General features: G+C 41.3%; 3 protein-coding genes across 7 annotated transcripts in view; 1 reads left to right on the top strand and 2 right to left on the bottom strand.

The window, feature by feature from the left end:
- The window catches only part of LOC133472529 (gastrula zinc finger protein XlCGF57.1-like), a 200,021-nt gene that overhangs the window by 121,222 nt on the left and 52,331 nt on the right, over positions 1-26,468 (bottom strand). The gene's annotated exons all lie outside the window — the stretch shown is intronic.
- LOC133472567 (zinc finger protein OZF-like) overlaps positions 1-26,468 on the top strand; it is a 284,984-nt gene that overhangs the window by 229,152 nt on the left and 29,364 nt on the right. The window lies entirely within an intron of this gene.
- On the bottom strand, positions 1,639-26,257 carry LOC133472557 (zinc finger protein 771-like). Of its 2 annotated transcripts, XM_061763567.1 has the most exons (4): positions 25,511-26,257; positions 15,396-15,749; positions 3,589-3,618; positions 1,639-2,946 (listed from the first exon to the last, which is right to left on the bottom strand). In XM_061763567.1, exons 1-4 carry the CDS (start codon positions 25,632-25,634, stop codon positions 1,919-1,921), a joined length of 1,536 nt encoding a protein of 511 aa, XP_061619551.1. In that variant the 5' UTR covers positions 25,635-26,257; the 3' UTR covers positions 1,639-1,918. The 2 variants fall into 2 exon arrangements, with proteins under 2 accessions (XP_061619551.1, XP_061619552.1); XM_061763568.1 differs by lacking the exon at positions 3,589-3,618 and having other exon boundaries at positions 1,640-2,946; positions 25,511-26,256.

The raw sequence follows: 26,468 nt of genomic DNA, 5'->3' as shown, positions 1-26,468 counted from the left end.
TGTGGCTTTTCATATTACTTATATTCCACGACTTCTCGACAGCGGCGGCGTTCAGCAAACAATTTATTGCATGGCCGTCATGTTTTTTCCTCAATCATTTTTTATTACTGCAAATACAAAATGTCCATACTTCTGATTTAAACTTTGGTGGACGTTCTCCAACATCTTAAACAAACAAGAACAGTCCAGTTGCCTTGATTCAACCTTTGGAGATTCCACTCGTTAAGTTTTGCATTCTGCTCAGTGGCTGAGCCACCGCATGGGAGATTTGGTTTGCTTCTCAGACTGGCCCACTCAAGAGCACCAGAAAAAAAACTAGTTTGATACTGCCATGATCACTTCTGCCGTCACAGAGTTAATCGAGTAACGCTGACCATCTTTTTTATTAAAAGTGGTTAAAAAAAAAACAAGTCTGCCGTACGTAAATCCAAAATGCGTTATTTCCTAGTATCAATACAGTCAATTTGTTATCTTCTAAAATGATCTAAATCTATTTGTTTTAGCTGAGGACAGATTGATCCAATTGGATCGTAGAAATATAAATCGATACATCAATATAATTGTTACACCCCTAATAACAATAATAATAAAAATTATTTCTCCCTGCCTGGCCATATCAGTACACGACCAGCATTAATCACCGTGTGCTTGTGTACGTGTGGGTGTGTGTTTTTTTTAATATATGTGGGGAAGGGATGGATTATTGAATATATTTTGCAGTTTTAATTGTCGGTTTTTAAATTTGTTTTCATCCATCCATTATCTGAGCCGCTTCTCCTCACTAGGGTCGCAGGCGTGCTGGAGCCTATCCCAGCTGTCATCAGGCAGGAGGCGGGGTACACCCTGAACTGGTTGCCAGCCAATCGCAGGGCACATACAAACACACAACCATTCGCACTCACATTCACACCTATGGGCAATTTTAGAGTGTCCAATTCATGCATGTTTTTGGGATGTGGGTGGAAATCGGAGTGCCCGGAGAAAACCCACGCAGGCATGGGAAGAACATGCAAACTCCATACCAGGCGGGGCCTGGGATTTGTTTTCATATATATTTATATTGAGATTACATTTCCTCATTTGTCGAGGTCATTTGTTTGCATTTGTTTTTTATTTCGTTTATGCGGTGACATTGTTTCAGTTCCACATTCCATCTGTTCCAAAGACTCACTCCATTATTTGATATGCAGATTTTTTTCATTGTGGTTAACGGAGCCAAGGACAACACTACCTTGACGTACCAGTGCCCCAGCTGAGCAATTTTCCACTTAGTCCTTGTCGCTTGGGCCATTTTTTGCTTTGTGTTGCCAGCATTTTGGTTTGGGAGAGTTTTAATGGATGAAAGGAATTTCAGTTCTTATCCATCCACATACAAACAAACAAATAACCATTCGCACACACAGTCACGCCTACGGGCAATTTAGAGTCTCCAATTAATGCATGTTTTTGGGATGTGGGAGGAAACCGGAGTGCCCGGAGAAAACCCACACAGGCACGGGGAGAACATACAAACTCCACACAGGCGGGGCCGGGGTTTGAACCCGGGCCCTCAGAACTGTGAGGCTGACGCTCTAACCAGTCGTTATTATTCAACAGGGAAAATGGATTTGACATACAAGACAATTGAGTGACTCACACTGTTTGAATAATTCTATTTTATTAAGGATCCCATATACACTGTTACACCTATTCACTAAAAGTCAAATGTCTCTTCACAATTGAGTTCTGTCAATCATTTGCTCATTTTAAAACATTGGACAAAAGTATTTCAGGCACAAGTGATAATTCTCAACATTTGTCCACAGGAGGCTTTTAGAAGATACAAAGAAAATAAAAAGATTGAAAAAATAAAATATGGTAGACAGAATGCCAGAATGTAGATTTTTGTAAATCAGTATGATCGTAATTTCCTTTGATATTAACCATTTATTTTTTCATTTAAAGCTTCTTCATCACTGCTGTTCTCACCAGCACACTTGTGTGTCTTAGCCTGATAATTATGAGAGAACCTTTGACCGCAAACTGAGCAGGAAAAAGGTTTCTCACCAGTGTGGGTTCTTGTGTGTATTTTTAAGTCTCCCTTCTTGGAGAATCTTTGACCGCAAACTGAGCAGGCAAAAGGTTTCTCACCAGTGTGGGTTCTTGTGTGTATTTTTAAGTTACCCTTCTTGGAGAATCTTTGAGTGCAAACTGAGCAGGCAAAAGGTTTCTCACCAGTGTGGATTCTTGTGTGTATTTTTAAGTCTCCCTTCTTGGTGAATCTTTTACCACAAACTGAGCAGGCAAATGGTTTCTCACCAGTGTGGATTCTTGTGTGTTTGCTCAAGTTTCCGTTAACAGAAAATCTTTGGCCACAAACCAAGCAGGCAAAGGGTTTCTCACCAGTGTGGGTTCTTGTGTGTGTTTTTAAATTTCCCTTTACAGAGAATCTTTGACCACAAACTGAGCAAGCAAAATCTTTCTCTCCTGTGTGTATTTTCATGTGTTGTTTCAAATTGCTCTGAAAAGCAAATATTTTCCCACACGGAGAACATTTCCATCGATTATTTTCAGTGTGACACATCATATGACCTTCACACTGTCCATCATCATCATCAGTATGAGGAGGATGTGACGATGTGTCATCACGATCTGACAGTGGAGCTAAGAGGCCCTCTGCTTCTGATCCTCCACAGTAGTCTCCATCACCTTCTGTTGTCATGTGCTGACTTGAGCTGGTGGTTGGAGGCTCCGCCCCTCTGTTCTCCTCACTTTGACCTTCATCTTCACTCTTCAAAGGGACACCAGTCGATGAAAACTTGGTGAAGTCCTCCTCCACTTCATGTTTGATGTGAGTGTGCTCTTCCTCATCCTCTTTTTTAATGGGAGTAGGCTCCAATTTCTCTTCCTCTTTAATGTGAGGGGGCACTAGCTCCTGCCGCGCAGGATGAAGATCTTCACTGATGTCTGCAAGACACAAGAAGACAAATACACATGGTTTGGTCACGTCAATTCTCATGCTTGACTTAAATGTTGCGTAATATGTCTTAGGTTCATATTTAAGGTTATTAGGAGAGTCGGTTGAGGCTAGAGTGAGGCTACAGGGAGAAGAGATAGCAAGGGTGGAGGACTTTAAATACTTGGGGTCAACAGTCCAGAGAAATGGTGAGTGTGGTCAGGAAGTGAAGAAACAGGTCCAAGCAGGTTGGAACGGGTGGAGGAAGGTGTCAGGTGTGTTATGTTGAGGCCAGCCATGAGGTAAGAATTAGAGACAGTGGCACTGAAGAGACAACAGGAAGCAGAGCTGGAGGTGGCAGAAATGAAGATGTTGAGGTTCGCTCTCGGAGTGACCAGGTTGGATAAAATTAGAATTGAGCTCATCAGAGGGACAGCCAAGGTTTGAGGTTTTGGAGACAAAGTTAGACAGAGCAGACTTCGATGGTTTGGAGACGTCCAGAGGAGAAATAGTAAGTATATTGGTAGAAGGATGACGAGGATGGAGCTGCCAGGCAAGAGAGCTAGAGGAAGACCAAAGAGGTTGATGGATGTCGTGAGGGAAGACATGAGGGGAGTTGGTGTTCGAGAGGAGGATGCAGGAGATAGGCTTACATGGAAAAGGATGACGCACTGCGGCGACCACTAAAGGGACAAGACGAAAGGAAAGGAAGTGAGTCGGTTGAGTTAAGGTTTATTGGAAATAAAAAAATAGGCAGGTCAACATTAACAATAAAATGTAAACAAGTGTAAAATAATAACATGCATGAAACAACAAGTATCAATAATAGTAATACAGTGGACCCCTGCAGTCTCGCGGTTTGGCATTTGCAAATTCATCTATTTATGGAGGTGCCAATCCTTGGTTACGCATGAAAATAAGTTAAATGGAAAAGGATGACGCACTGCGGCGACCACTAAAGGGACAAGCCGAAAGGAAAGGAAGAAGAAGAAGGTGACTCGGTTGAGTTAAGTTTTATTGGAAATAAAAAAATAGGCAGGTCAACATTAACAATAAAATGTAAACAAGTGTAAAATAATAACATGCATGAAACAACAAGTATCAATAATAGTAATACAGTGGACCCCTGCAGTCTCGCGGTTTGGCATTTGCAAATTCATCTATTTATGGAGGTGCCAATCCTTGGTTACGCATGAAAATAAGTTAAATGGAAAAGGATGACGCGCTGCGGCGACCACTAAAGGGACAAGCCGAAAGGAAAGGAAGAAGAAGAAGGTGACTCGGTTGAGTTAAGGTTTATTGGAAATAAAAAAATAGGCAGGTCAACATTAACAATAAAATGTAAACAAGTGTAAAATAATAACATGCATGAAACAACAAGTATCAATAATAGTAATACAGTGGACCCCTGCAGTCTCGCGGTTTGGCATTTGCAAATTCATCTATTTATGGAGGTGCCAATCCTTGGTTACCAATGAAAATAAGTACCTATTGTAAAGTTTGTGACTGTAACAGTATGTTGTAAAAATGTGAATTTTAAAAAATATTTTCATGTCAAAATACTGTCTACTGTGTGCATTATTTATTGTATTGTAGCATCTCTTAAATTGAGACTAGTTACCCACTCAACTCAGAAGGCCGTTTTTGTGTGTGTGTGTGTGTGTGCACGCGGATGTATAACACAGCAATAAATAATCAAAGTACAATCTCATCGTATACTGTACATGATCGCTGCCACTGTTTTTAGCCTGGTAAGAGCTTTTTATTCACGATATACTGTGATTGAATGTCATCCATCCATCCATTTTCGATGACGCTTATCCTCACTTGGGTCACAGACGAGCTGGAGCCTATCCCAGCTGACTCTGGGTGAGAGGCCGGTTACACCTTGAATTGGTTGCTTGTACAGTGTTCCCTCGTTTTTCACGGTTAATGGGGACCAGAACCCCCCGCGAAAGGTGAAAAACCGCAAAGTAGGATTTGCCCCCCCCCCCCAGGAATTTTTGTGGATGTGTATGTGGGTACCAGAATGTTTAAAATATGTAAACAGTATTTATAATTTACATATTTGAGACAAAGATTACAACAGTACACGTATTTACTTAATACCTTAATTATAAAACCTTATACAGTAATTAACATTTACTTTGTCCTGATAATATTAGTGTCCAAACTCAGTGTCTTTTCCCTGCAATCAGCAATCCACAATGCCAATGCAGCTTCCATTTTCACAATTCTCTTATTACGCGTAGTTACCACACGTTTCACTTCCTTATTGAAGGTTATTGAAGCAGCTTTGCGAATGTTTGCTTCCTCTTTCTTTATGTACCGCACTGTAGATTCATTCACGCCATAATGGCGTCCCACAGATGCATAACTTCTGCCCTTTTTGATCAAATCTAAAAGTTTCACTTTTTCGCTGATGGTCATCATCTTCTTCTTCCTCTTGGGCGCCTTGGAGGCAGCTTTTGCAGGGGCACAGCGCTTCGGCGGCATTGTAAGGGCTTGCTTAACTAATCAAAAAAATTATCGCTTAAACAAAAAAAGTTATTGCGAACACAACAGCGTGGACGAGACACAACATGGGAAGATGCTGGGTAAGGCTGCGATGATGCGCAGCCAATCAGCTCATGGGATAAATCCACTCGTGCTCTCATTGGTCAATGTCGCGACGGGAACCAATCACATGCCTTGTATGAGTGCCCGTACAGTACAGGCATGTACAAAGCCTCTGAGTCAACTCATCTCTTTGTTTGGCATGCAGGGAAACCTTCTCTCGCACACATCAACATGAAACAACGCAATATGGCTGCTGATATGGCTGTATTTTTTTTTTTTATGAATATTTTGGAAAAACCCACGAAGCACTGAAGGCGCAAAACGTGAAGCATGAAGTGGCAAGGGAACACTGTATATCCTTTTATTTTGCTTTATTTTACTTATTTCAATAAGCTCCTCTTTGAATAGCTTCGATTGACAAAGTAATTACAGTTGAAATTTTCTTTACCGTTTTTTTGTGTTTTTTCGATACGCACTTACGACTGATCAGGGCCTCTTCAGCATTAGAATGTCGAGAAGGAGTAATTCCGACCCGGTGGATGAACAATTTTTGCGTATCCGAGGACACATTTGATGATCTCTGCTCTCAGCTGGCTGCTGAAACCTTGGACTGACAATGGCAGGCTGGCCACCCAGCAGGCCATGTACAATAACAAATCAAGTAGAGCCAGAAGAACAGCTGAGCATGCATTTGGAAGACTAAGGGCAGATAGAGATGCCTGTTATGACGCAATGACTGCCACCTGAGCCAAGTGAAGTCTATGGTGTTGCATCATCTGTGTGAACTGAATGAGGATGACTTCCCGATTCAATGGGGAGGCCCCCATGTTTTAGAAACCTCCGAATCTTGCACACAATTTTCTAACCACGTCATGTAAGTTGAATAAAACTGTTAATTTTTGATAATGCAGCATTGCCCACAACCTTTTTAGATTCTGAGAAACATTGGTCACAGTATGAGATATTTACAATGTCAAATTGAAAGTAACATCACACAGTGCCTGTAAATACAGTAATTCTGTTCAAAATGGAAAGTATTTCCTAAACAAATGAGAGAGAAGTGAACCAACCTGCTCTGTGAAGCACAATTAGAGGCTGCAGAATGAAAACAGCACACAGGTGTTGATTTTGTGGGTCATTCTCCTCTTTTGGTCCCCAAAGTTCCTCCTCGTACTCTGCTGTCCTTCTTGCACACATTTTCACAACACTTTCAATGAGTGGAAACAGAATGCACATTCATTCAAGAGCTGCTATCGACGACAACTCACACCAGGCACTCCACACACAGACTTCCTGACTTAAGCAAAGTCTAATCTTAAATGTCCCTGCTCTTTCATCTGAAATGCTCCTCTGTCCCTTTCATCTTTGCTAATGTCACAACAGCCAATCAAGAGCCACAAGCAATTCAACATTAAAGGAAATCCATTATCTCAATGCCGTAATAATGCAAGTAAAATAATCATATAATAAATACATTCCTGCGGCACGGTGGCCGACTGGTTAGAGCGTCAGCCTCACAGTTCTGAGGTGTGGGGTTCAATCCCCGTCCCCGCCTGTGTGGAGTTTGCATGTTCTCCCCGTGCCTGCGTGGGTTTTCTCCGGGCACTCCGGTTTCCTCCCACATCCCAAAAACATGCATTAATTGGAGACTCTAAATTGCCCGTAGGCATGACTGTGAGTGCGAATGGTTGTTTGTTTCTATGTGCCCTGCGATTGGCTGGCAACCAGTTCAGGGTGTACCCCACCTCCTGCCCGATGACAGCTGGGATAGGCTCCAGCACGCCCGCGACCCTAGTGAGGAGAAGCGGCTTAGAAAATGGATGGATGGATGGATAAATACATTCCAGAATCGTCTAGCAGAACCCATTCCTCATCTTATTAACCTTTCAATCCGACCAAAAGAATTCCCACAAATGTCGAAAATGGTAATGGTCCCACCCATCCACAAATGTGGGGATAGGGACACAGCCAGCAATTACAGGCCCATTGCCATCCTTACACTCGTCTCCAAAGTGCTTGAAAAGATTATTGCTGAGCAACTAATTAACCTGCCATGACAATGATTTAAAAAAAACAGACTAGTTAATTTGTCTTACCCTATCTACCCCCTTGTATTTTATCTTCCTTCTAAAAAACCTCCTGTGGACAAGTGTGGATAATTAGCACTCATGCTAAAACACTTTAAGCAATGCATCTGGTTTATTTTTTATTTTAGTTTTTGTGACATAAATCAAATTTTTAATGAATTCTACTCTATTCTCAGCCAAACTCTGCTCTCAGCACAAAGCAAAACAATTGGACCGAGCGATAATTACAAAATCTCTTAACTTGTGACCTATTTCTCATTCCCAGTGCCCCTTCTAAACTAACATCCCTCACCCCTATTTTCCTTGATCTGCCCTCACCACCTTTCTCTCTGTCCCCTATTTTCTACACCGCATGAGGACATGTTCCACAGACCCCTCTTCCTGGCACTCCTCACCTAAACCGGTTTCATGTTTCCCTCTCAACTTTAGTGTTTTGTTTAAACTGCTACATGATCAACCTGAACGTTGATCACATTGTCTTCTTTCTCCTCCGCCCACTCTCTCACCTATTAACTTTAATATTCTTTGTAATTGTTTACAAATGTCTTCATTTTCATTCTCTATCCCATATTTCCTGCCACATTTGAGTGATTTCACACCATATAAACCTTTTTATCTCTGATTTACTTATACGGACTCTCATTTCTGCTTCCTTTTTCTCCAAATGAAGCCCCCTTTGCCAATTTCTTCTTTCTCTTGAATGAATGTGCTTTCCGTTTCCGCTCATTGAAAGTGTTGGGAAAATGTGTGCAAGGACAGCAGAGTACGAGGAGGAACTTTGAGGACCAAAAGAGGAGAACAATCCACAAGGTCAACAACTGTATGCTGTTTTCATTCGGCAGCCTTTAATTCTGCTTCACAGAGCAGGTTGGTTCACTTCTCTCCCACTTGTTTAGGAAATATTCTCCATTTTAAACAGTATTACTGTTTATTTACAGGCACTGTTTGCCTCATTGTACATGAACTGCTGGGTGGCCAGACTGCCATCATCAGTGAAAGGTTTCAGCAGCCATCTGAGAGCAGAGATAATAAAGGTGTCTTCAGATACGACATATTTGTTCATCTACTGGGTTGGAACTATTGCTTTCCACATCCCGATGCTCTAATGTGCTTCCAAACGCTCCGAGGCCCACGCCTCGTTCGGTAGTAAGTACGTGTCGAAACCACAAAACGGAGACAGAATAAGTTCAAATACTCAACAATTATTCTCTACATTCATTTGTGTTATTGTCAGCATTGGGTAGATTACTTTGGAAATGTAATTGGTTACAATTACGTTACCCTGTTGAAAATGTTATACTAGTGTAACTATTTCAATTACTTTCTTAAAGTAATATAACTAATTATATTTTTTTACATTTTGATTACTTTTATAAATTTTGAACAAATGCTCTCAAATGTTAACCATTTTATATTTTAAGACCTGATAGTGTTAAAGCCGTAAGCAGAATTGAAGACTACACAAAGAAATTTTTTTTTTTTTTTTTTTACTGTTAAACCAGCTGCACACTTACTGTCACAGTTTTCATTGCCCTATTAATATCTCTAAACTTCCACACTCAAGACTTTCAACAGTCAATCCGAATCAAAGCACCTACTCTGTGAAATCAAACTGGTCAACAGAACAACACAAAGCTAACAGATGTGCAGACACTACATCAGTCATTGTGGATGTTATCAGATCAAAACCTTGATAAGTGATGCCATTAATGTCCCATTAGCAAGTCCAAAAGTATACAGATTAAACTGTTTCAGAGTCAATGTTATTTTAAGTGTTCAAAAAATTACACGAGTCCCCAACACCTGCGTTATAAGTTGGCAGCGAACCTGTTTTAAAAATAATTCACCAGCTTCTTAATTTTTTTGTGTTCCTTGTCTAAAAATAACTAAAAGCAACACTTAGCAAGTATGATGCATCTAACATTTTTGTTGCCATTGTTTTTTAAATTGGTGTAAATTAGGAAATTACGATATTAAAAAAACAGTAGAGTTCAAGGGTCATATTGTAGCGTGTGACCAAACCGGCGTGTTCGTGGAGAGAAGCTAGCAGGCACGACGTCGCTGAGATGAGTTAACCCCACCAAAATCGTGGTGGACAAAAGAACGAAAACATAACTTTCACAGTGAATGGGAGGACGAGTTCTTTTTTTTTTTATACCACTGTGAAAAAAAATCCTGCGTGTGTTTCATTTGTGGCGTGACTGTAGCAACACCAAAGCAGTAGAATGTGGAGAGACAGAGAAAGTGCCAGACAAGCTTCCACGCTAACTACCCACTGGGCAGCACACTACGAGCTGAAAAAGGCCGTGAGTTAAGGCAGCTTTGTGAAAAACACCCAAAAAGTAACAAAGCCTCAGGTTTTCTTGGAGGTTTTGAAAGACGCAATGATGATAATTGCAAAAACAGTACTTCAAGATGGAACCGACGTAATCTACACTCTCTCCTATGTCCAATTGGGGAGCAACTACAATGGGTAGTAGAATGTCGGCTATGTCTGGGAACTTGGCCAATCAACTGGATTGGGATTTGGCAGTGAAACTGAACTGTTTGAACTGTGAGCTCCAAGGCAAAGGTAAGATTTGCTGATATGATAAGTGCTCTAAATGCATTTAAAGCTCAGATGAATATTTTCTCTGTGAATTTACAGAGAAAAAAGGTGCTGAACTTTCCTTCTGTCCTTTGTCAACTCCAAGTCAATCACATCAAAGATTATTTCAGTTGTTAATTTTCACCTCCCCTCTCAAAAAGATCCAAAAATAAATTAATTGAGTTGTTACATTTTTTGAGGGTCACATTCATGGTGAAAAAACTTTTAAAATTATTTATCTTGGTCTAAATTCTTTTATATCACAAAACTTTGGCATTTGAACGGAACATGAGTGTGTAGACTTTTTCTATCCACTGCAGTCTTGTTCCTGTTTTTTGCAATCTCCCTGGTGATCCTATTGTACTTTGAACAAGTGGAAACAAAATCGTATAAGATTATTTCTTGGAGCTGAATTTGCCTTAATTTAATTTAACTTCTTCATTTTCACTTTCTCTCTCTGCATTGATATTGCCTCCAATTATGACACGCCTCATTTTACCATTGCACTGCCTCCACCAAAAGATGGCGGTTGCGCTATCAGTGCAGCAAGCAGCACAGCGTTCTCTGGGTCTTATCAACTCTTTGACACTGCCATCCAACTGCCGTCGGAGGCGAAATCTGGACTCATCGGTTAACATAACGTTCCTCCACATGTTCAGGTTCCATTGAAAGTGTTGCCACATATATAATGTTAACAATGGGCCTATTATTATACCAATAAAGTCAAATAGGCAGTACATAACATTTTCCTATTATCAGCAGTGGGTGTTAACAGGGTACATTTATTCTCTTTCATTTATTAGAATAACTTTTGGGCAAAACTGTACTTGTCAGAGCAGTTTCAATGCATTATACTCTCTACTCATACTCAAGTATTTTTAATCCGGTACAACATCTGTGGAAGGAGCTGAAACATGCCGTCTTGAGAAAGCACCCTTCCAATTTGAGATAATTGGAGGAGTTTGCTCATGAAGAATGGGCCAAATATCTGTTGCGAGGTACCCCGGGTGGAAACAGCGAAATTTTCATCTCTTTCTTGCTTGTCAGGAAGCGGTTGTATGTGGTTTGCTGGTCATGTTGTATAAGGCATAGTGTAGTGGTTATCGCATTTGCCTAACATGTGAAAGGTCCCTGGTTTGAGACTGGGTGGAAGCAGCATAATTCTGGTCTCCCTCGTCAGAGAGCTGTTGTACATTTTGCCGGTCCTGGTTTCGTCTCAATGGCTGCAACAGTTTCCATAGTGTCGTGGTTATCATGTTCGCCACACAGGCGAAAAGTCCCCCATTCGGAATTGGGTACAAACAAGGCCTGTTTTTTTTTTTTTTTTTTAATTTGCCATTAAAAACGGCTTCATCAAAGGGTGAAGCTGACATATACCTTTTCCCCAATGGAAAATCAAATCCAAGTCTGCGGGGACAGTGTGAATAGTTGAGTTAAACAGCCCATAACCAAATCCCATTCATTTTCTATGGTAGTGCTAAACCACTACCGATGCGATACTTTGTCAAACTTCGGACAGGAAGAGGAAGTTTTGAAAAAGCCCCAAAAACATTATCGCTCTCTTACATTGCGATGCCGCTTCTTGCAAGCACTGCTGCAATCGTTGGAGTTTGGGTAAAAAAACAAAAAATTTTTTTTTAAAAGACTGGAAGCGGTGAGATTTGTCATAAATCACAATCGTTTTTGGTTCCCATCGAGCATGAGCTATTTTCAACACGGAAACTTTGATGCAATCGGCCAATTCCCTACAAGCTGATTTGAATGAAAATATTGCATATTTGCGTTGTACTTGTGTACTTACATTTTCATATCTTTTATGTCGTTTGATGCAATTTGTTTTATGTCTATTTATAGTTGTATGCTTTTGCTTATTTTGGCATTTATGTGGCGATTTTGTTCAGTTGAGCATTAAACGTGAATGAATGGGGAAGCTGGCTTGAACTAGTGTGCTTAAATGCGCATATCCTTTGCATCTTGTGATGTAATTTGTTTTACTTCAACTTATAATAGTATGCTTTGGATTTCATGTGTGTTTTAGGGAGGAAGTTTTAAAAAGCTACCGTCTCTTCATTTGAATGAGTGGGAGTGGTTAACAGTTGAACGCGTAGCAGTTGAATGGAACAATTTGTCAAAGGAAATTCAAACAAGTGATTCTTTGACCATCTTAAAGTTGACAAAACGTCACTTAATTTACACAATATTAGTCATGTCTTTATTTCTATGATCCAAATTTTGCTGATCAACTCTATTTCACTGCTGCTCCCATTACCCTGATTTTTGGGTTTATGCACCTTCAAAGAAAAAGGAATGTGTGATTACTAATATGTACTACTGTACATAGTTTTTAGCCCTCGGGCTTTATTGTGTTTTTATCCTCTGTGATGACGTTTGACCGTATGTTAAAAAGTGTTAATGTGCTCTTTTTTGTGCTATAAACCAAATAAAATAAAATCAGAGCTGGCAGTGAAGAGGAATCAAGACAGAGAGGCTTTAAGACTAAAAGTGAACACATTATTATTCCCCCAAAATTGTTCAGGCGCTTGTACAAATTGTACATCGCTGCGTTTAACCATCAGTGTCATGTCACATTGCTGTTACAAGTATAAAACGTCTTGTGTTTTTCTTGTGTTTCTTGTGTTTTTTCCACTCCATCTCCTCAGACAAGGCATTCAACCCCGTTCCTTTACCTGCACCTGACCATGACACCAAGAGATGGACCTGCTCTCAACACCAGGAGACGTGGATGAAGACAGAGCTGCAGGATCTGGGGCTGTGGCCGGGATGTCGCCCGGCGCGCACAGCGGGCAATGCCGCCACTTGGCAAGCAGCTCTAGTGGCACTCTCTGACTGAGGGCAGCCGGACGGCCAGCGTTCCAGCAGTGAAGATGGAGCCGGCCGTCACGTGCTGAAACAAGGACCTGACGGCCCTTGCTTTCACACGGCCTTTCCGGGGGTAAGCGAGCAAGTACATTTATTGCCCAACCAACGTTGACACTCTGTATAAGGGCATGGACAAGGCGATGACCTGGTTCCAATTTCAGGCCATCCCCCTTCTATGACATAGCAGCAGCGATGCATGGACAGTCGTAAATGACCGTGTGCTTGTGTACAATTTGTTTATGTACATTGTGTGGGTGTGGGTGATTCTGTAAATTCTGCATGGGTGAAATGTTCTTTTTTTACTGTATGTTCATTGGAGTATCTTTTGTTATGTTGATTATTATTAAAGTGCCACTAAGCAGGTATCCGTGTTTTGTTTCTAAATACAGTATGTTTGAAGATAAGTGCTGAAAACATAGGCAAAGATTTATAACAATATACAGCTGAATTGTTGAGATATAGCTTATGCATTTTTTTCACCATTTGAATTTTCTGATTTTGTGGGCGGGGCTAAAACAGGCTGGAAAATTTCTAGTGCGAGTTTCCTCCCCCACTATATAATGACAAAGTGACTTTGTTTCGTTTGGTTATGCTGTTCAGTTGTGAGTTAGCTGTGCTTAGTTAGCTTCAATAACAAGGCCAATTTACCACTCCAGCGTCCAGTTAGCAAGCTAACGATGGCTACACCCCGATGATGTGTCTTTGCTGGATGCCTCAATTTTACAGAAGAGCTCGGTGATGTTATTTAAGCTCCCAAAAAAATTAGTAAATGAAAAAACGATGCATTGACTTTTGGAAGACATGCAGATGGCAACATCAACACCACCAGCCGACTCTGCAGTGCTAATTTTACAACGGATACTTTTGTAAACTTTCACCAGAGACAACATGGCTTCATGGGTAACTTGATACTAGTGAATGGGGCAGTGCCGACTGTCTAACTACCCGGGCTTCCTCCTACCGTTCCGCTGCCGTGTTCGGCTGTGACATTATGTCACCGACATCGAGGGTAAGTTGACTCGTGCTTATTTTTATTATTATAGTCCACAATAAGCGTTCCTTTTTTGAAGTTGAGCCTCCGAACGTGATTTTTAGATCATTGAAGCTATCACACCCTCAGTGTGTTTGATTCCTTTTGGCGCATACATTCAACACGCCCACAGCGTCTGAGAGCTGAGAGGTGGCGCTTATTATTCAAGTTCTGAAACCTGATTTTATAAACTTAGCGATTTGTTTAATTCATTAAAATTTGGCAGGCTTGTTAACATTAGCGAGTAATGTTAACAAGCCTGCCAAAAATGTGGTGTGTCGAATTTACATGCCATTTTTTTGGGCCCGCTTAGTGCCACTTTCAAGGCATTTCTATTCTTTTCACTGAGCAGAATGGATTAGAGATACAAGTAAAGTGAGTTTCTCTCACTGTTTGAAGAAGCATATTTTATTATGGGTCACATATACTGTACACTTTACAGTTTTACACAAAACGTCAATCCTTCTTTACAGTCTAGTTCAATCAATCATTCATTTATTTTATATGGACATCACTAAATTATTGGACAACAAGGCATGCAGTACTTTGTGTATTTTGGCACCAGTGCTAATTCTAAACATTTGTCCACAGGAGACTTTTAGAAACGACAAAGCCAACATGAAGATAAACGTGGTAGATAAAATACACGAATATAGACTTTGTAAATCCGTCTAATAGTCAGTAATTTTGATATTAAAAATTTACATTTTCAATTAAAGCTTCTTGATCCCTCTGATTCTAACTAGCACACTTGTGTTTCCTTGGCAAATACTTAGTAGAGAATCCTTGACTACAAACTGAGCAGGAAAAAGGTTTCTCACCGGTGTGTGTTCTTGTGTGTTTTATTAAGCTTTCCTTAAGAGAGAATCTTTGACCACAAAATGAGCAGGAAAAAGGTTTCTCACCAGTGTGGGTTCTTGTGTGTCTTTTTAAGCTTTCCTGAAGAGAGAATCTTTGACCGCAAACTGAGCAGGAAAAGGATTTCTCACCAGTGTGTGCTCTTGTGTGTTTCTTTATGTTTCCCTTCTGAGTGAATCTTTGACCGCAATCTGAGCAGGCAAAAGGTTTCTCACCAGTGTGTGTTCTTGTGTGTCTTGTCAAGTGTTCCTTATCAGAGAATCTTTGACTACAAACTGAGCAGGAAAAGGGTTTTCCTCCAGTGTGTATTATCATGTTTTTTCAAACCCTTCTGATCAGCTAAAGTTTTCCCACACGGAAAACATTTCCATCGTTTGTTTTCAGTCTGAGATGTGATATCACATTCAGACTTTTTATCATCATCATCAGTGTAAGGATAGTGTGATGTTGTGTCGTCACCATCTAATCGTGGAACTAAGAGGCCATCTGCTTTTGATCCTCCACAGTAGTCTCCATCATCTTCTCTTGTCGTGTCTTGACTTGAGCTGCAGCTTGGAGGCTCCACCCCTCTGCTCTCCTCACTTTGACCTTCATCCTCACTCTTCAAAGGGACACCAGTCGATGGAAACTTGGTGACATCGTCCTCATCTTCCAGTTTGATGTGTGGGCGTTCTGGCTTCTCCTCTTCTTTAATGGAAATGGGCTCAAATTCCTCTTCCTGTTTGATGTGGGGGACCTCTTCATCCTCCACTTCCTCTTTAATGTGAGGGGGCTGTGGCTCCCACCACTCAGGACAAAGATTTTCACCGATGTCTGAAAGACAAGAAGACAAACACACGTTTTGGTAAAATTAAGTCTCATGTTGTGATTTTAACGTTATGTATTATGGTTTATGCCCTGCGATTGGCTGGCAACCAGTTCAGGGTGTAGCCGCCTCCTGCCCTATGATAGCTGGGATAGGCTCCAGCACACCCGCGACCCTAGTGAGGAGAAGCGGTTCAGAAAATGGATGGATATTATGGTTTATATTTACAGTATATTGAAGGTTATTGGGAGAGGCACGAGTTTGATCGATTGGAATAAAATTGGGCAAGTCAACAACAAAATGTGAAAAAGTGGAAAATGATAAAGACAGACACAAAGACAAAGATAATAAAACCAAGTATCAATAATGGTAATACAGTGGACCCCCCCCCCCCCCCGCATACTCCTGGTTTGGCATTTGCAAATTTTTCTGTTTCAGTTTTTTATGTAACAGTGGCCTTTTGTCAACAATTTCGGCAGCTGTAGCCCAGAGGTCAAGCTTGACAGAGCTTGAGAGGAGGCGGCAACCACTCCCAACATTCCCTGGACCCATGGCTGTGGTGTCCTTGAGCAAGTGTTATTTTTTACTCTTAGCTTGATTTTATTCCACACACAAAAAAATTTGACCAAAGTTTTTACCATGTTAAAAATATAGCCAGAGTCAACCCGTTTCTCTCAGGCTAATACAGAGATAGTGCTGATGGATGCTTTTATCTCCTGTCGTTTAGAATATTGCAATGCCCTGCTCTTTGGTCTTGAAAAAAAGATCTCCTAAAAAAATAATAAATAAAACTAGAAGGTGCAATTCCTCGAGAAATTGTGTGTGAATGCTGCAATGCTGATTGAAATCATGCACTTGAATGAACGGTGGGAATCGGTTGAGAAATAAGGAAACTGTAGCTAAAAATGTAGAATTTGTCTTATTGTGGCTAAAATGCGGGTATTTTAGTGTTGCACAGTGCAGTATGTGGGTAATGTGGGAATGTGGAAAATGTAGTAAGTGGAATGGTTTGAATTGGTGAAGAAATGTGGAAGCAGGGGGGAATAAGGTAGAAGAAGGAACGGTGCAAATCCGTTGAGAAATAAGGAAGTTATAGCAAAATTTGTAAAAATGAGGAATTTCGGGCTTTTATTTTGAAATTTAGTGAAATTTGGGGAATTGGAATGGTTGGTTTGAATGAGCTGAACACGTAGAAGTTGGAACCGTGCGAATCGGTTGAGAAATAAGTAATAAACTATAGCTAAAAATGTAGAATTTGTCTTATTGTGGCTAAAATGCAGGTATTTCAGTGATGCACAGAGTAGAATGTGGGTAATGTGGTAATGTGGAAACCATTCTGGAGTTGGAATTGTTTGACTGGACCAAGATATGTGGAAGCAGGAGGAAACAAGGTAGAATTGAGTGGAATGTGGGAAAATGTGGGTATTTTAACATTAATATGTGAAACGTGGGTAAAAAATGTGGAATGTGGGGAATGTGGGAATGTGTTTTGAAGAAGTTTTGAATGACTGAATGTTTGCAACGTGAAATGGGAATTGTGTGAAAACATTTTGTTGAATGTCTCAATAGAAATGAATGGGAAATTTTTGGGTGGGAAATGTGGGTAATATTTCAGCATTCACACAATAAATAACATAACATATTATATAGCATATTTTCTTTTAGTCTTTTTAAGTTTAAGTTTTACTCCAGTGTCTCCTCATGTGAGCCTCCACGCTGGGAGATGTGCTCGGTATGCCTGTGGGGATGTCATTCTGCAGTTTCCCTGTGGCCCATGGGGTGGGTTGGGGGGAATTTCTGCACAATGTGGGGTGTTTATCCCGGTCTCCCCGGGCCTTTGTGGCGACATCCCCTGTGGCTGCGGGCTGTGGCACCTCTCGGTGTATGGCGTAAGATATTTTTCAAAAAGGTGTATGCATGATTTTAACAATTCCTATTCATATAATGCTGCTGTATACATGAACTAAAATGATTGGATTTCAAACTTTTTTATGAGAGTATGACTGGGTTAGAAAGTTTTTTTACGTGAGTATATAAATCAACATTTTGGGAGTTAGAACTTTATGGGAGTATGAATCAAAAAGTTTTGGATTACAACTTTTTTGTGAGTGTGACTCTAAAACCTGCGAGTACAAAGTCTTGTGAACACAACTATAATTTCTACGACTACAAATCTTCGTTGTGGACACCAATCCACTTCTGTGGGTGCGAATCAAAAACTGTTTAAATTACGTCACAGGCAGATCACGGAGGTCACAGGGGAAGTAATCAAATGCACATGCACAAAAGACCAAGATGTTTGCAATCAACAGTGGCTGTGTGGGAGCCACACAGTGTGTTTGAGTCGCGGTGCTGCAGAGATGAGAGCTGGGAGTTGGAGTGGGACACCAGGCCTGATCTTTTTTTTAAAGGTTACTTTTCATCCAAGAGACGCTAAGTGGAAGGCAAACAGTACCGTATACACATTTTTATTTACTGGTTAAATGTTTTCTGTTGTCACTTCACTGTGCCTTTGTGTTTTGGTACTTTATGATATTTCTGAATCATTAGCCTCATAGCTTGATTGCCCAAGTCATATTTTGGCTAATTTGTGATATCGACCTTCTACTCTCCTAACACTGTGCATAAAACCTTAAAATATGACTCGGGCAGTTATTCTATGAGGCTAACATTCAAAACATAAATAATGATTCTTCACCCCCCTCAGAACATGGAGCTATTTGGAACTGACTGGGAGAAGTATGATGCTGTGCATAAAGATCCATATAGCGTTCAAGTCCAAGTTCAAGAAACTGAGTGCACTCTCACTCCGTGTATTATGGAAACTGTACAGTCCATAATCAATCCGTTGGCAGTTGACATCACGAGAATCATTTGGCAGAGACATTTTATTATTGAAACTCTAAGGGCAACACAAAACAAATGTCTGCGAGAGATGTTAAAAGACAAAATATTCAACAGTATAAAAGTAAAAATTTCTAGTCTATCCATCCATCCATCCATTTTCTGAGCCGCTTATCCTCACTAGGGTCGCGGGAGTGCTTGAGCCTATCCCAGCTAACTTCGGGCAGGAGGCGGGGTACACCCTGAAATGGTTGCCAGCCAATCGCAGGGCATACATAAACAAACAAACCATTCGCACTCACATTCACACCTATGGGCGATTTAGAGTCTTCAATCAACCTACCACGCATGTTTTTGGAATGTGGGAGGAAACCGGAGTACCCGGAGAAAACCCATGCAGGCACGGGGAAAACATGCAAACTCCACACAGGCGGGGGTGGTGATTGAACCCCAATCCTCAGAACTGTGAGGCAGACGCTCTAACCAGTCGGCCACCGTGCCGCCTAATTTATAGTCTACTTGTTTCAAAAAAAGGCTTGCTCTGACATCCATCCATCCATCCCTTTTCATCCGCTTCTCCTTACTAGGGTCGCAGGCGTGCTGGAGCCTATCCCAGCTATCATTGGGCAGGAGACGAGGAACACCCTGAACTGGTGTCCAGCCAATCGCAGGGCACATATGAACAAACAACCATTTGCACTCACATTCACACCTACGGGCAATTTAGAGTTGTGAATTAACCTACCATGCATGTTTTGGGGATGTGGGAGGAAACCGGAGTGCCTGGAGAAAACCCACGCAGGCACGGGGAGAACATGCAAACTCCACACAGGCGGGGCCAGGGATTGAACCCCGGTCCTCAGAACTGTGAGGCAGACTCTCTAACCAGTCAGTCACCGTGCCTCTTGCTCTGACATCTGTTTACTTTAATGTGAGACAGGAGTCCCAAGCATTTTTATTGAAAATCTATTCAAACTTTTCCATGAAATTTCCATGAAAGTTACAGGTATCTCGTTTGATTTGTGTTCTGCATCTATGACGCACAAAAATTAGCAGGGACGCATGAAGCATATTCATTCCGCGTCCATAGACTCATGGTTTAAGACCCGCCCTTTGTATGTCTGCGGCTGTGTGTTGATGAAGTGCTTCCACACACAGTGAATCAAAAGTATGAATCCTTGGTGCTAGCCGATAAGCGGCAGAGTGGGACGGGTTATCGTTCCATATAATGGACATGAGAGTTTTTTTCTGGACTCGATAAATTTTCATTGTTTCATCCGCTGCGCCGCTCATGATGCAGCAAGCCGCTGGCAGAATGGTCTTTGCTCCATAGATGCAAACAAGTGCGACAAAGTGGAGAAAGTTAACTGTTTATTCCATTTCAGCTAGCAAGCTAAGGGCTGGAGCTAAAAAGTTCACTCGACTGCGGCACTGTCATCAAAACGTCAGCACTCGGAGTTGTATGTCTGTGTTTCCCCACATAACACACACACATATGGGACAGTTAACTGTTTATAAACTATAAGTTTAACTAATATGTGGCACACATCAATAGTCAGGTAGTAGTAGTAGTAGTAGTAGTAGTAGTAGACCAGCTAACCCATTTTCAGCATAATTTGATTGACAGGTGAAGGTCTCACATTACAGGCCAGCAGGTCGAGGGCAGGCCTTATTTTAACAGCTATGCAAACACCAAAGGCATGAAAAAGGTGGTGAAAAAAAACAAAACATTGTAGGGAGTCTGGGGAGATTCCCAAGGACCCTTCGCAAATAACTTTTTTTTTTTTTTTTACCATAAATTAAGCAATCTGGAAGACTGCAGAGCACAATAAGGCAAAATAAATTTTCTTCACCCAGAAAAACATTTATTTACACCGCTCAAGTACTGTTATTTCTCGTGTATAATCCGCATTTCCCCCCACCCCCCCAAAAAAAATTGTCAAAAGTCAATAGTGCGCATTATACATTGATATAGGGGAAAATGAAAAAGCTTTCACATTTTATAAATGTATGCCGCCACCTAGGGGTTATGAAAAAGATGTAGCCTACACTTTCATTCCAATATGGCAGGGGTACGTATGACTGCATATACTGTATGTACAGTTGTGCTCATAAGTTTACATACCCTGGCAGAATTTGTGAAAGTTTTTTTTTTTTTTTTTTTTTTTTTTAAATATGACTGAACAACAACCATCATTCATTTCTTTATGGTTATGTTTTGTTTAATGATAATGCTTTTCTGAAATGCTGGACAGTTTAATTTGAATCCCATTAAAATAAAATTAAATGTGTTTCGCCTAGCCCTTCATGTTTTCTTTAAAGAATTGTACCCATCTTACAAATTCTGCCTGGGTAATCAAACATATGAGCACAATTGTGTGTTTTGTCATTTACTAAATAAAAGTAAGGCCGTGAATTTCAAAATAAGAGCAAGTAAATAAAAAGTATTACATGTTCAAATAAAGTGTTTGACTTCAGAATAATACTTTGAAAAAATACTTCATGTTTTGATCATATCGGTAGAAGCAAAATCATGCATTGTAAAAATGCATTATATATAGGTATAAGGTTTTTCCAGAATTTTGAGGTCAACTTTGGGGGTGCGCATTATACATGGGTGCGCATTACACACACAAAAATTACGGTACATATAAATATACAAATTTAAGATTCAAATTAAATTTGCCTCATTTCTTTGCTTTTTTTGTTTTGACTTCCAACTTGAGCCAGGCCCATCTCTCGCTCCACCCGATGCCTGCTTTAAGCTGTGGCACATGCATCCTCCTCTTTAAGCATTCTCATTCTGGAAAAGAACTGACTAAAATCATTGACTGTTTCACTTCATTTGTCACTATTACCAATTTCAAAGGCTAATCCCAAATGCATCCACCAGGAAACTATTAAGTCCAGTATTTTTCATTGGCCATTTCTGAATTTTTAGTTAGTTGATTCTGTGTTGTGACATAATACCTACCATCGCTGCGTCACTGAATACCTTTAACATTAACATCCGTAAACTAATTTGATAATTGTACGCGTATTTCCTAATTAATACAAGATGTACTACCGGATCAGCTCTTGTTGCCGATGTTACGTGTGCTCCGCGGTTCCGCTGGGACCACAACCAGGGCCACGACCCGAAGCACCTCAACCTGAAGCCTATGATGACAGCGCTGCCCCCCCACCCAGGAAAAACTCATCAGATCTATTCGATTCACGTAAATGGCCTGTAGTAGTTCAAAACAGCAAATTTCGCCGAAAGGCGACTGATTTGCATGTTAAATATTAGCCAAAGACAAGTAAACGCAAAATGCAGTTTTAAATGTTTTTTATTAAGGGAGAAAATAAGCCAAACCTACATGGCCCTGTGTGAAAAATAATTTCCCCCATACCCCCGTTAAAAAATAACTTAACTGTGACTTATCATACATACTCGAGTTAAATTTCTCCAGCCACACCTGTTCTCAATCAAGAAATCACTTCAATAGCACCTGCCTGATGAAGTGAAGTAGACCAAAAGATCCTGAAAAGCTAGACATCATGCCGCGATCCAAAGAAATTCAGGAACAAATGAGAAAAAAGTAACTGAGATCAATCCGTGTGGAAAAGGTAATAAAGCCATTTCTAAAGCTTTGGGACTCCAGCGAACCACAGAGAGAGCCATTGTTCAATCCGAGAGGATTTTGCAGTTCATTAAAAAGATTCGTTCGCCGAATCGTTCAGTTCTTTTTCACAAAATCATTCAATTGCGTCCTCATTCATTTAATGATCCATCCCCGAGGTTCATGTGCACTCAACACATTCACCGAAGTACTATGTGTTGTTGTCATGTATTGTAAACTAAGAAAGGTGGGGAGATTATTAAAAAAAATTATAGTTAATTAATTAATTTAAAAAATGTAAAAAACTTCAGCTAAAGGATCACCTCTCTCTCTCTCTCTCTCTCTCAGCAAGCTCTCGAACACCTTGCTTCAGTTGTGACTCGTGAACATGCGTGCAGCGGGCTCAGCTACCGACCAACCTTCTGCGTACGTTTACGTCCAGCTAGGCTCTCTCCTGTCGGCGTGACGTTTCTGCATTCCACTGCGGTGGACAGCATCGCTGACACCACCCACCGCCAGCCGGGCTTTCTGCTCACTCATCTTACTGTTATTGTCATCTGATTAGTGGAAAGCGGCTTTGAGTGTCTTGAGAAGCGCAATAGAAGTTGAATGTGTTATTATTATCCATCCATCCATTTTCTGAGCCGCTTCTCCTCACTAGGGTCGCGGGCGTGCTGGAGCCTATCCCAGCTGTCATCGGGCAGGAGGCGGGGTACACCCTGAACTGGTTGCCAGCCAATCGCAGGGCACATAGGAACAAACAACCACTCGCACTCACAGTCATGCCTACGGGCAATTTAGAGTCTCCAATTCATGCATGTTTTTGGGATGCGGGAGGAAACCGGAGCGCCCGGAGAAAACCCACGCAGGCACGGGGAGAACATGCAAACTCCACACAGGCGGGGCCGGGGATTGAACCCGGGTCCTCAGAACTGTGAGGCTGACGCTCTAACCAGTCGGCCACCGTGCCGCCTGTGTTATTATTATTATTATGAAATTAAAATCTTTAATAATCACATTAGAGACAGAGGAAATGATATGTATGTGTACTTAAAAACATTTATAATTAATTTACATTTATTCTAAATATGTGTGCTTGTTTTCATGTCCTTTACTGACTCAACATTAGCTGTTAGCTTGAAGAAACGGCTGCTAGTGAAAGCTATCCCCGCGAGGAGGTCAGGACTTGGAGTTAGAATCACTCATGAGTACGTTCACTGCGTAGTACGTAATTCCTTGCACAAACGAATCACTCATTGTACTAGTACATCGCTCCTCAGCAGATCACAAACAAAGAAGTTCCGCAAACGAATCACTCGTGTCTAACGGATCGCGAACGATAAGTTCCACGAACGAATCACTCTTGAGTTCTTTAGTACACCAGTTCACTGAACGAATCACTCAGTTCACTTCGGTCCCTTCCTTGCTTGCACGGCGCTGCCTGCTCATTGGTCATTCGCCGAAGTGAGTGACAACGCTGGCGAATCACAAATCACATGGCAGTATGTTGAATGAAGTTCCGCCCCCACCTCCACGCTGGCTGCTCATTGGTCATTCGCTGAAGATTCAGAAGTGAGTGACAGAACGCTTCAGCAGTTCCGTTTCCGCTCCCAGCCGACTCGCTTGTCTGACGGCGGTGGGTGGCGGCCAAGATAAAAGAACTAGTCATTTCATAAACTAATTCAGTTCATTTCGTTCACTAAAAAGATTTGTTCTTTTGAACGAAACAACACTACAGTTCAGGTCAGTGTTCATGACTCCACCATAAGAAAGAGACTGGGGACAAATGGCCTGCATGGCAGAGTTCCAAGACAAACACCACTGCTGAGCAAAAAGAACATCAAGGCTCAAGTCTCAATTTTGCCAGAAGTCATCTTGTTTATACCCAAGACTTTTGGGAAAATACTTTGTAGTCTGACGAGACAATAGTTGAACTTTTTGGAAGGTGTGTGTCCCATTACAACTGCAGTAAAAGTAACACTGCATTTCAGAAAAAGGACCTCATACCAAAAGTAAAATATGGTGGCGGTAGTGTAATGGTCTGGGGCTGTTTTGCTGCTTCAGGACCTGAAAGACTTGCTGCGATAAAAGGAACCAATAATTCAGCTGTCTCCCAAAAAATCTTGAATGAAAATGTTTCTGACCTCAAACTGAAACGAACTTGGCATCTGCAGCAGGACAATGACCCAAAACATGCCAGCAAGTCCACCTCTGAATGGCACACCACACACCAGCAAATAGCCGAGTGCATTTTGAAAGCACGTCTGCACAGCTGCTAACGAGTCGTTAGCTGTTGTCACAGACACGCTTCCGACCTCCTGATTGGCTCAAACATGGAGGGTTTGACGACAAGTCTACTGCTGTGTATATAAATCCTCATCCCACTGGTATTCCAAATTGTAGCTCCACGTTCAGAGTAAGTCCTCAATAAAACCAAATTTTTTTGACAATTTATATGACAAAACATTAACAATCAAAATATGAATTTTAACCGACCATCAGAAAATCATTGCACTCTGACCATAAAAAAAATTGTAGCTTAATAAAAGTTTTTTAAAAAAGCAATTATTCAAGATTAAACGCAAATGTATTGTACCAAAAAAAGGTAACTAAAACTTTACTTAAGCAGTAATTCTTTCGCATTCCATGAGAGGAGCCCACGTACCACACCACACTTTGAGAATCACTGCCATGAACCAGTTATTCGGTTTAGGGGGCAATCACTTTTTCCACACAGGGCCATGTTGGTTTGGATTTTTTTCTCCCTTAATAAAAAAAACTAGATTTAAAAACTGCATGTTTTACTTGTGTTGTTTTTGACTTAATATTTAAATTTGTTTCCTGATGGGAAACATTTATGTGCGACAAACCTGCAAAAAAAAGAAACAAAAATCAGGAAGGAGCCAGGCACTTTTCACACCACTGAGGGTCACGTGCATTCTCCAAATTGTCCTTGGCTGTGAATGTGAGTAAACGAATGGGTGTTTGTTTATATGTGCCCTGCGATTGGCTGGCGACCAGTCCAGGATGCACCCCGCCTCTTGCCACAAGTCAGCTGAGCTAGGCTCCAGCACACCCGCGACCCTAATATGGATAAGCGCTGTGGAAAATGAATGGATGGTTTGTATGCTCGTGAAACCTCAACAAAGGAACCTTTTTAAAGAACCAGTTGGATGGAAATGGTCAACGCTTCGTGATGCTTCATTTGGCCGTCACGATGACATATAGATATGGAGATTCCGTTCAGATATGAGCACAGGAATATTTTTTAACACAAGAAGGTAGTTATAAACTAAATTAATGAGAGTAGGAAGAGTCCAAACCTGCTCTGTGTAACACAACACGAGGCTGCCTGCTAAAAGCGTCCACAAGTTGACGTTGTGGCTCGTCCTCCTCTTTCGTTCCAGAAAGTTCCTTCTCGTACTTTGCTGTCGTTCTCGCACACATTTTGCACACGATAATCACAAGCGATCTCTAATTTGCGATGCGTTGCTGACAAACGCGTCTCCTTGTTAGCGGCTAGCGAGCTAAGCTAAGCTAACTGGGCCGAGAAGCTTTGACGTGCACCACCAAGACGAGTTTATCCGCACACGGAGATTTAAATGATGTTTTACTTCTTGAAAGTAGTGAAGGACGCACAGTGTCGAGGTTTCAATCCGTTCGCAACTAATTCGGGAAGAATTAATTAGTGGAGCAAATTCATTTCCTCAAACAAAAGTGCACGAAATTCGATCTAGCGGAAGTTGCTGGCAACGAGGTAAGCGCATGCGCGAACGCAGGAGGTTGGATTTGATAGTTTGTTGCGATCATTTCAAACTAAGTTTATGGTAAAATATACTGGATAAAACCGAGATAAAGAACATGCAGGTGGAATAAAGACGAAACTCGACCGATTCCAGTTGACTGGGAGGCCAGCCTCCACTCGTAAAGAAGTCACGTCACCCGCCCCTAATTTTGTTCATACGAGGCATTACGGTAATAAATCGCCAACTCGCGGCGAAAGCCACTTTCAAAATTAAAGCCTTCCAATAACCGGGACGTCAACGCTTCGGATTTAAAATCCATCCATCCATCCATTTTCTGAGCCACTTATCCTCACAAGGGTCGCGGGCGTGCTGGAGCCTATCCCAGCTATCATCGGGCAGGAGGCGGGGTACACCCTGAACTGGTTGCCAGCCAATCGCAGGGCACATAGAAACTCCCTACAGGCGGGGCCGGGAATTGAACCCCGCCCGGATTTAAAATAATTATATTAAATCAGCGCTCTTAGCCACCTTCAAA

The sequence above is a fragment of the Phyllopteryx taeniolatus genome, chromosome 23, assembly GCF_024500385.1.
Source record: "Phyllopteryx taeniolatus isolate TA_2022b chromosome 23, UOR_Ptae_1.2, whole genome shotgun sequence".
NCBI classification, from domain to species: Eukaryota; Metazoa; Chordata; class Actinopteri; order Syngnathiformes; family Syngnathidae; genus Phyllopteryx; species Phyllopteryx taeniolatus.
Note: the sequence above shows the minus strand (reverse complement) of the source record. Positions and strands in the feature narration are given on the sequence as shown.

What these genes read in the sequence shown, in the direction of transcription:
- LOC133472557 (XM_061763567.1), bottom strand. Translation starts at nt 25,634, where the DNA reads ATGTGTGCGAGAACGACAGCAAAGTACGAGAAGGAACTTTCTGGAACG. An exon ending in TGTTGTGTTACACAGAGCAG is followed by an intron (nt 15,750 to 25,510) that starts GTTTGGACTCTT and finishes CTTGTCTTTCAG; the next exon opens with ACATCGGTGAAAATCTTTGT. An exon ending in CTTAGTTCCACGATTAGATG is followed by an intron (nt 3,619 to 15,395) that starts GTGACGACACAA and finishes TTGTCCCTTTAG; the next exon opens with TGGTCGCCGCAGTGCGTCAT.